Source organism: Pediculus humanus, genomic scaffold (genome assembly GCF_000006295.1).
Source record: "Pediculus humanus corporis 1103172107540 genomic scaffold, whole genome shotgun sequence".
Taxonomy (NCBI): Eukaryota; Metazoa; Arthropoda; class Insecta; order Psocodea; family Pediculidae; genus Pediculus; species Pediculus humanus.
The window spans coordinates 128,652-139,858 of NW_002987155.1; the positions used below are offsets into that span (position 1 = coordinate 128,652).

The following is an 11,207-nucleotide window of genomic DNA, read 5'->3' on the forward strand; positions in this document are numbered from 1 at the left end:
GGGAACGTACGACCCACTTCCGCCATTTTTATTTTTACTATGACGTCATAAAATTTATTAATTAACATCGTTATTTATTTATTTATGTACATAACTCACAGATTTTATTTTTGAAAAAAAAAAGAAAAAAAAATTCACATTTACGCACGGCCATATTTTATTTTCTTATTAAATAAATAATTAAAATGCCCGACGACCGAGTCTTATTATTATTTTCATTTTCTTATCTATGAATAATGATAATAAAATGTTTAAACGATCCCCCTCCCCATAAATTAACGGGGGGAGGGGGGTTGTTGCTGTTTTTTTTGTAATTAAAACTCAAAGCGGGGTGGAAAATTAAATTATATATAATGATACACACACACACTCGTATAAACCCTTAATAAATTTTTTATTTGCGTATACACGCACTCGTAAATGTTTCTCTCTCTCTCTCTCGCACACGCACACGCACACGCACTTGACCACATAAATTTTTTTTTTTTTTTTTTGAGGAGGTAAATAAGAAACAAATGACGACGTCGCGATTCAATTCCTTTTCCTTTTTTCAAATTTTCCCTCTTAAAATAAATATATGTCGTCTGCAATTCTATAAATATAGACTATATTTTGACTATGCTATATTTATAGACTATTTTTTTGAAAAATAATTTTTTTTTTTTTTTGCTTTATAGTCTATAAATAGAATTTTTTGCGATTGGTTCGATTTCCCGTATTTATTAATCATCGATTAAATACATTTTTTTTCCCTTTGTGACGTCACATTTATTTAAAAAAAAAAAAAAGAAAATTTATTCCCGCATGAGTTTTCATGATTGTTTGTTGTTTCCTTTGACCGTTTGGATGGTCGATTCGTTTGTTTGTTTGTTTGTTTGTTAACTTGTTTGTTAAAAAAGTAATTTTTTTATTTTTATTTTTTCCCCATCGTAATTTCGCCGCCGAGATTTTATTACTTTTCTTATGAGTAAAATTTTTTTTTTTTTTTATTTGTTGATCGTGAAATTTTATAGAGTTTTTGTTTTGTACCGGAAATGATGAAATATTATAAGAGGTAAAAAAAAAAAAAAAAAAGGAAGTCGAAGAAAAGAAAAAGAAAAGAAAAGGGGGGAGGGAGGAGGGGTAAGCGGAAGGGTTTTTTGGGGGATGAGACGAGGGGATATATATTTTTTTTTTTTTCTATTTAATTTTAGGTTTTTTTTTTTTTTTTTTGCTACCGGAAATAATAAATTCAAACCTTTGGATTATTATGGTTTGTTTACTTACACGACTATAATTTTGTTTGTACCATTTTTTTCATTTCCTTTTTCCCTTTTATTTTTTTTTCTTCTAGAATTTTCTTTTTTTCTTTTTATTTGTTTTACGGTAACGTTATATATTTATTACGTAATAATTTCGTTTTAATTTTTTATTTTTTCTTTCCCCCCCACCCACCCTCCACCGTTTAAATTTTATCGGAATTTCTTTTTTTGGGGGCGTAGAGGGAGGGAAAGGGGAGAATATAGCGCTATAAAATAATCGATTTAAGTTTTGCCATAATTTGTCATTTGTTATAATATAAATTCTAACTTTTGTTTTTCTTTCTTCCGCCACGTTTCTACGTTTCTATTCGGTTTCGTTTTAATTTTTTCTTTTTTTTTATTCTTATGCCACGGCGTCGGTTGGAATTTAAAAGTCATTCACGACGTTTTGCAATTGAGACCACGTGTTCGCGTGGTTTTAGATAAATAAATAAAAAAATTTAATGATTAATTTTTGTTTTGTTTTGTGTTTGTTTTGTTTTCAGTTGTTTAAAGGGAGATTTCGTAAAAGTTTTCCTACATTTGGAAAAAGCCGAAGTCAACGAATACACTCCGTGGTCTTTGATTTTATGCGGCGGCATGGCGGATGTTCCGCACACACTTTACAGTTCGGGACCAAGTTTGATTTTGGCTTTTCACACCGATAAAAGATCGAGTAATTCATCTGGATTTTTTGGAAATTTCCGATTCGTCGACAGACGTGAGTTTTTCCTTTTTTTTTTTTTCTCCCTTTGTCCCCCCCGTGATTTTCGATAAAAAAAAGATAATAATAATAATAATAATAAATCGGGATTCCAGTCAAATTATTGGATAATAATAATAATAATAATAAATTACCATTTGAAAAGATGACAAGGAAAAAAAAAAATTTTTCATTTTTATTTTTATTTTATTGGTTTTTAAAAAATGGCGCGAACGTGAACGGAAATTATTTCATATAACTATTATTACCTATTATCATTATTATTATTTAATTTTTCCTTATTATTATTATCATTATTTTTATTTGTTTTTTTTCGAGAAATGAGGAGTTGATATAAAAAAAATTGAAACGTTTTTAAAAAAACCTAGAATTAAACGCGTTTTCCTCTCTCTTCCTCTTTCTCTCTTTCTCTCACTTCGTTTTCTCCATAATAAAAAAAAAACACTGGAGGTAAAAAAAAAAAAAAAAAAAAATGGCACAAACCTTGTGGAAAATGAAAAAAAAAAAAAAAAAAAATTAAAGTAAATAAAATACTAAATGAAAATTGAATCGAAAGGAAGAAGAAGAAGGAAAACGTTTCGTTTGCTCCAGGGCTCCTTTTTATGGAGAAAGAGAAAAAAAAATCAGCCACGATTTTTTTTTTTTTTTTTTAAGGATTCCAGTAAAGATGAAAAGAAAATCGTAATGATAATAATAATGTGAAATTTTTTTATTTGTCCAGCGTTTTTTTAAAAATCGAATTCAATCACGCACGTTTCGATAAAAAAAAAAAAAAATAAATAAATAAATTTTTATTAAAAACAAACAAAACTATATATAAACTGTACGAAAAAAATTTTTCCTTTAAAACAAAAAAAAAAAAAAATGAAAAACCGGAAATGGTTTTTTCACCCCCCCCCATTATTATAAATTTGCAAAAAAAAAGGCGCGAAAAAAATTTAAAATTGTGACGACTTCAAAGTGTCAAAATTAAAGAAAAAAAATTCGTTAAAAAACCAAAAGACGCCATTTTGACGCCGTTTTTTTTTTAAATGTTGGCGACATTTTTTTATCCCCGCGCTTTTCAAATTAAATTTAAAAAAAAAAAAAATTTTTTTTTCGTTTTAAAACATTTTCATTCGATATTTTTACGATTAATCGAGCGATATATCGCGATTCGATTCAAGAAAAGTTTTTTTTTCGTTTCGATATATCGAATAACGACAAATCATTTTATTTTTTTTCTTCGATTAAAATTAAAATTAATTTTTAAACTTTTCTCATCGCACTTTTGTTAATCAAATGATAATAATAATGATAATAATAATAATAATAATAATAATAATAATAATAATAATAATAATAATCGTTTCTATAATTACAGCCGTCGTTTCATGTGAAATAATTTTCTCTCGTTCTCGTTTTTTAAAATCTTTTTGTTTATTATTATTATTATTATTATTATTATTATTATTATTATTATTATTATTACCGTCTACATACATAATCGTTTTCGTCGTCATCGTCGTCGTCGTCGTCGTCATTATTATTATTATTATAACTTGCGGCTATTAATTATTTAAAATCGAATTATTGCGTCGGCTATACTAACCATTTTTTTTTTTTTTTTTTTAATAAATGAAAACGATGAACGAGTTTAAAATTATAGTTCGAGATGACAAAGAAAATATAGAGAACTATATAAATTATAGACTATTAATCCCTAAAGTTTTTTATTTTGCGTCTGATGCGCTATAAAACGCTATAAAAATGCGAATTTTGTTGTAAAATTCTTTGATGAGAAAATTGAGGAAAGAAGGAAAACTAAAGAGGAACTATAAAGTTACAGTTTGGAAAGAAAAAAGGGAAAAAAAAATTATCATTATTATTATTATCATCATCATCATCGTCGTCGTCGTCGTCATCATATTTGAAATATTATATTTTATAAAGGGTTTAATGGAAAGGGAAAGGGGGGGAAGGAAGAGAGGAAGAAGAAGGGATTTGTTTTAATTTTATAAATTTGACACTCCGTTTTATTTTTATTACTTTTGTTTTGTTTTTTTTTTAATAATAATAATAATAATAATGATAATAAAACGAGTAAAGGAAGGGGGAAGGGGGAGAAGGGAGGGGGTGTTTTAAGTGTTTGATAATTAATACTCTCGTTGAAGAGTAATAATAATAATAATAATAAAAGTTTACGTTTGTAACTCGAGTTTTTTTTTTTTTTTGTTTGTTTGTTTGTTACGTAATTAAAATTTAAGAGTCCGATTTTTTTTTTGTTTCTCCGTAACAGGAAAAAGAAAATTTTATAAAAATTTAACAACCGGAAACGGGAATCGATTTCCGGAAAAAGAAAAAAAGGGGAAAAAAAATTAATTTATAAAATAATTTTTCAGACGGAATTCAAATTACATTTTTTTGTTATTTTTCATTTTTCTTCCACCTCCTTCCACCTCCGCTTTTCCTTCCCCGTTCCGTTCGATGGATCGATCGATCTATCGATGAGCTGTCAATCAATCGTTTCGATAATAAAAAAAAAAAATTTTTTTTTTTTTCATTTTTTTTTTTTTGTGCAATTTTCTTAATTATAACCGACAGGTTAAAACAATAAAAATGTCTTCTTTCTAACTACTGCGCCGCTTTAATACATAATAATAATAATAATAATAATAATAATAATTAAGGTCGCGATCCTAATAATAATAATAATAATAATAATATAAATAATTTACGGTGATGAGAAAAAAAAAATAAAACAAAAATTTTTTTAAATTTTAAATGACGTACAATTTGCCTAAACATTTTTAACACGGCGTTTTCCAACGGAATTCCGTAAGGTTTTATTTATTAATTTTTTTCTGTATTTTTTTTTATTTTCAGGATTGTTTCAAACGGACGGTCAAAAGTTACCAGGTACCAAATGTGATTATCAATTCATAAGTTCAAATTATTCACTCATACACGGTAAATTTTATTCGCCCAGATACCCGTCGAATTATCCGAAAAACGTTAAATGCTCGTATAAATTCCGTGGTAAATTCAAAGAAAGAATTCAAATTGTTTTCGAGGAAGTGACCTTACAAAAAGGAGATTTGAGGTGAGTGAATTTTTTCTTAATTATAAAAAAAAAGGTTGAGGGGAGGGGAGGGAATGGGGGTGGGGGGAACGTCGAAGATTTGGTGAAAATCGTGTCGAACCGCGTAAACGTGCGGTTTATATTTAAATCGATTAAATCCCGTTAATTGTTTTCATCTTTTTTTTTTTTATCTTAATTCATTCTCTCTCTCTCTTTTTTCCTCTCTCTGTCTCTCTCTCTCTCTTTCTTCCCTCTCTTTCTCTCTCTCTATTTTAAACATCATATGACAGACTCAGTGACTATTTTTCTTTTTTTTTTTTTTTTATTCTACATGTTCCTTTTTTTTTTTTCTACGGAGGATATTCAATGGAATTTTTACGTTCAATTTAATTTTTTCCTTTTTTTTTTTTAACCTTTTGTCCTTTGAAATTCTAGTCGGTTGATCTTAACATTCCTTTTACAATTTATATATATATATATATATATATATATATATATATATATATATATATTTCACGTTTGTCGTTTGTATTTTTTTTTTCTTTTTTTTCCTTTTTTTTTTTTCATTTTTTTATTTTATTTTTAATTTTCGAATGTTTTTCTTTTTTTTCCTTTTTTTTTTTTTTTCAATATAAAAAGAAAATTTATTTTGATTAAATATCCGTTTCCTCTTTTTTCTTTTTTCCTTTTTTTTTTTTATTGTTGTTTCCTTTGATTTATTTTCAAAAAAATATTTTTTTTTTCGAGAATTTTTTTATTTTTTCTTTTTTTTTGTTCCTTTTGTTGCGATTTAATTTTTTTTTTTTTTATTTTCGATTAAAATCACGAGGCGGCTTTTTTTTTTTTATTACAATCTTAACTATTTTTACTTCGTGAAATAATAATAATAATAATAATAATAATAATAATAATAATAATAATGATGATGATGATGAAGATGATGATGATGATAGTGGCGGGGGTGAAAAATAAAAAATATTAAATTGATTAATTTTTTTTTTGTTAATATGTTAACATCGTCGAATAATCTTCGTTAATTCTAATAAGTATTTTTAAGCGATAAATAATAATAATAATTTTACATCCGTTTCCGGTTTGTGCGTGTGTTTGTGTTTTCGCACGTGTTGGTAATTTTCTTTTGTCGTAACGATAATTTTATAAAAGTAAAAAAATTTATTTTCGCGTTCGAATATTTTTATTTTTTTTTTTGATTTTTTAACGTATTGTTATAATAATAACAACAAGAAAAGAAAATCGATTTTTAACTCATTCATTTCATCATACATCACAACAATAACAACAACGACAACAACAACAGCAAAAGCAGAAGCAACAACAACAACAATAACAACAGAAAACAGAAAAAAAAAACGAAACGAAAAAATGAGATAAATGAAAAACGTATCACAATGACAAAAATAAATCTTTTCATTCGATGCAATTCAATTATAATAATAATAATAATAATAATGATAATGATGATAATAATAATAATCATCATCATCATCATCATTATCATTATCGTTTTCTTTTTTTTTGTTGTTGTCCGATTTTGAAATATCGAATGACGTATTAACAACGAGAAAAAAATTTTTTTTTTTTGTACGAGTGCACGTGTACTTAAAGTACTCGACGATTAAATTTGAATTTGAATTTCCCGCGTAAAAAAATTTTTTCCCTTCCGGAATAATAATAATATTAATAATAATGCACGAGCGTATTATATAAAAGGAGGGTCTGGTTTTTAAAAAAATATTTAAGAAAAGAAAAAAAAAAAGATGGGGAGAGAATGGGGGAAGGGTTAAAAAATTAATAATTTTTTTTTGGGGGGGGAGGAAGAAAATCCCAGATTTCGTTCCCGTTCCCCAACGGGAACTCTCTCTCGAAAAAAAAAATGGGAAGGAGGGAAATGGGGCAAAAAAAATTTAATAAAAGATTTTTATTTATTTATTTATAAACGAAACGAGAGAGCGAGCGAGCGGGGAGGGGGAGGGAGGCGGTATAATTTTTAATTGTTGTTGTTGTTGTTTGTAGCTAAAAAAAATAAAATAAAATAAAAAACAACCTGTTACGTAACGTAGAAAAGTAATAATTTAAATCCAGTTGTAAATTATGGCAGTAATTTTTGTTTTTTTTTTTTTTCTAGAGGAAAAAATAGAAAAATTAAAGAAACAATAATAATAATAATAATAATAATAATAATAATAATAATAATAATAATAATAAAAGGTTGAAATGTTTTGACGACGATAAGAGTCGAGAGTGAAAATGGGAAAAGTTTTTTTTTTTTTTTTTTTTATCACACAACACTTATAGTTGAAATTATGCTATAATTTAAAACGTTAAAATAAAATTTATAGCGATTTAAGTTTTGTTTTGTGAGAAAAATTACGTCATCGTCGTCATCGTCGTCATCATCATCATCACGATTATCACGATCATTAAATTAATTATTATTAAACGATAAAATTATTAAAAATATTATATAGCATTTATAGCGCGTTTATTTAAAAAAAAAAAAAAATTAAAACGTTAAATGTCTAATAATAATAAAAATAATGACGTACGAATAAATTACGACATTTTATTTCTCGAGGTAAAAAAAATAAACGTAGTTAAAACTATAATAATAATTATAGCGCTATAATTTTTTTTTTTAAGAAAACGTTAACGACCGCGATAAAAAAATTTCTCGCGTGTGTAAAATTAAAAAAAAAAAAAAAATTAAAATTTTCGCGTGTAGTAATTTTTTTTTTTTTTCGATAATTATTTTATTGATTTTATTATTATTATTATTATTATTATTATTATTATTATTATTAAAATGTATAATTTATTACGTAATAATTTTTATCAATTTGAATTAATTACAAGTACGAAAATATTAACCGACCGATTCATGTTACGTTAATAAACGTATGACGTATTTATATAATTTGAAATGCGCGCGCTTTTTTTCTTTATGGGGAGGGAAGAAGGCGGTGGAAAGAATGGAAAATACAAATGTCGCATTTTTTAATTAACAAAATTGTTTTTTTTTTTTTTTTTAAATAAATTAATGTGACTTTTTGTTTATTTACGCGATTTTTTTTTTTTTTTTATTTCGTAATATTTTGAAAACACGAAAACATGAAAAACAAACATGAAAATATTTGCTGACGGTTATATTTTATATCCGGTTTAAGTGTTTGTTTGTTTGTTTGTTTAAACGTTATCAGAGTGAACGGGTGATTTCACGTTGCTGCACCCTTGCCATCATCAATTAATTTAATTTCATCATATCATCCCTTTCTTCCTTTTTAAATTTTCATCATCTCCTCTCTCTCTCTCTCTCTCTCTCTCTCTCTCTCTCTAATTTAATTTATTTCATGAGGGAAAAAAAAATTTTTTTGGCGGGAAAAAGAGAGTCAATTTAAAAAAAAAAAAAATACATAATAACGATGATGTGTTCGTAGTTGTGACGTCATTAAAATAACATTAAAAACTTTTTTTTATTGTTTTTTATTCGTCATCCCGATCGAGATGGGGAAAAAAAAAAAAGGTTCGAATGTGACAAAAAAAAAAACTTTATATCCGCCGCCGCCGCAATTGCCCCCCTCCTCTGCATCCGCCCCCCATTGCCCCCTCCTGCTTTTTTCCTCAACACTTTATGAATGGTCTAATTGAAATTCAGTTTTAGAAAAAAAAAAAATTTTTTTTTATGAACTGTTATTGAAACTTTTCGACTATACAAAATGTATGTGCGGAGGTGAAACAATGAGAGAGAGAGAGAGAGAGAGAGAGAGAGAGAGAGAGAGATGGGGGAAGAGGGGAAGGTAGAAAGAGAGAGAGAGAGATGGGGGAAGAGGGGAAGGTAGAAAGAGAGAGAGAGATGAAAAAAAAACATTAAACGAAAAATTTAAATTGATCCAAAGTTCAATTAAGATGAACTTTGTCAGTCACAACCGCGGTTTTGGGGAATTTCTCATGAATATTCAACAGATAAATTTTATATGAAAAAAAAAAGAGAGAGAGAGTGAGAGAACGAAACGTATTATAAGAGAGAGAAAGAGAGAAAAAATGTCAATTTAAAAAAAAAACCGTTAATTGATATTTTGCTATAATTTTTGTAGAAGTTAATAACGAATCGAACAATAATTAACGGAGGCGTTAAATTTTTTCTCCTCCTCGTCCTTTTTTTTTTTTTTTAATTTAGCAAACGTAAATTAAATTTTCTTTCATTCTTTATATTTACGCATTTAATAATTTCTTTTTTTTTCTAAACTTGAACGCTATATTATAGTAAATTTTACCGCTATATTAATTCGAAATGTTTTGATTTGCGATATTTAATTTTTTTTTAAGTATTTTATTTATTTACTTTATTATTACTCCGTCAATTATTATTATTATTATTTTGTATTATTACTTTTAAATAAATTTTATAGCGCGCTATAATTGATAAATAATTTTTAAAAAATTTCAAACACGTTAGATAATTTTTTAATTGAAAAATTCAAAAAAAAACATTAAAGAAAAAAAAATTTTTTTTTTAATTTTACAATTTCATGACTATAATTTTGAAGGAAAAAAAACGCGAATTATAGTTCTATAAAAAAAGTCTATAAAAAAAAAATTTTTTTTGAAATCCGCAATCGGAAAACTACGAAAATAGTTAAATTAATAAAACTCGTAGCTCGAGTGAAATCAATTCGCATTTTATTTTCGCAATAAATATAGCAAGTGTAATAGCGCTATAAACGAATCGATCATAAACGCTCTATATAATTACGCGAAGAAATAAATTTTTTATAGAGAGAGAGAGAGAGAGAAAAAAATTTAATTAACGTTTTATAATAATTCTTTATAGTAATTACCGTTCCGAAAAAAAATTTTTTTTTCAATAATATATAGTTTTATAGTCATCGAATCGGAAAAAAAATAATAATTCACATTTATAGCTCGCTATAAAATAAAATTAAAAAACTAATTTTAATCTCACAATTGAAAATTGTGTAAAATCGAATACTAATAATAATAATAATAATAATTTAAAAACTTTTATTATTATTATTATTATTTTTTGTTTAATAAACGAACGCGTCATTTATAGCGCTATAAATACATTACACCTCCACCACGATAATGTGATTTTTAATCCTTGGTCAATTGTTTGACCGTCCTAAATAAATAATTTTTAATTAAGGTTAAATATTATTATTTTCTTCCTTCATAACGCTCGCTATAAATTTTTCTCATTTTTTTTTTAAATAACTATTATCATCATTATCACGCAATATTTTTTTTTAATTACGGATTTTCATGCGTGTCATCTTCTTTCCACCCCCCCTCCTCCGCTCTCTCTCGCTCTCTCTCTCTCTTTTGTTAATAAAAAAAAAATGGTTTGAATCAATGAACGAATGATGTAGTAATAAATGTATAAATAAAATATTTTCAGTTGATTATTATTATTATTATTATTAAAATTTTCAGTTGTCTGAACAGAGCTGATTTGATAAAAGTTTACGATGGTGGAAGTTCAGAATATCCAGTGATAAGATCATTGTGCAATGAAATATCACAAGTTGAAATATTATCGACGGGACCCGATTTGTACATTGAATTCGTTGCAAATTCCGAGTGGCCCGGACAAGGATTCAAAGCGAATTATCATTTTCAAAATTTAGATGGAATCCATATTAACGGCAAGTATACCAATGCAATTTATACGTTAACAATTATGACGTCACCAATCATGACGTCATCGAGAAAAAAAATACGTATAATTTTTTAAATAATCGATCAATCGATCGATCAAACTTACTAAAATCGATGTTCGAGATGATAATTTAAAAAAAAAAAAAAACAAATCTTTACGAATCAAACAAACAAACAAACGAACGAACGAACAAACAAACAAACAAACGAGGAAACAAACGAACGGACGTTAAAAAAAAAAAATTTCGAATAACGACCCTTTTATTCCGTCGAGAGAGAGTAAAAATAATAAAAAAAAAACTTGATATCTGATAAAAATTAAAGTTTATATATATAATTCGGTTATGAGAAGAAGTTCAGTTAAAATTTTCATTATCGTTTTATTTGTTTTTTAAAATGAAAAAAATTTCGCGTGAAGGTTAGTTGAAATGGAAAATTCGCGGCC

The 11,207-nt window shown here is 26.3% G+C and overlaps 2 protein-coding genes across 2 annotated transcripts; both read left to right on the top strand.

Moving 5' to 3' along the window:
- Positions 1–1,880: 1,880 nt before the first annotated feature.
- Phum_PHUM189490 (uncharacterized protein) lies at positions 1,881–5,231 on the top strand (the record flags this gene model as incomplete). Its single annotated transcript, XM_002425226.1, has 3 exons — positions 1,881–2,001; positions 4,870–5,086; positions 5,132–5,231. The coding sequence occupies 3 exons, from the start codon at positions 1,881–1,883 to the stop codon at positions 5,229–5,231; spliced, it is 438 nt and encodes a 145-aa protein (XP_002425271.1).
- Positions 5,232–10,464: 5,233 nt separating this feature from the next.
- Positions 10,465–10,838, top strand: Phum_PHUM189500 (uncharacterized protein; the record flags this gene model as incomplete). The annotated part of the gene is made up of 2 exons (XM_002425227.1): positions 10,465–10,469; positions 10,538–10,838. 2 exons carry the CDS (start codon positions 10,465–10,467, stop codon positions 10,836–10,838), a joined length of 306 nt encoding a protein of 101 aa, XP_002425272.1.
- Between the last annotated feature and the right edge of the window lie 369 nt (positions 10,839–11,207).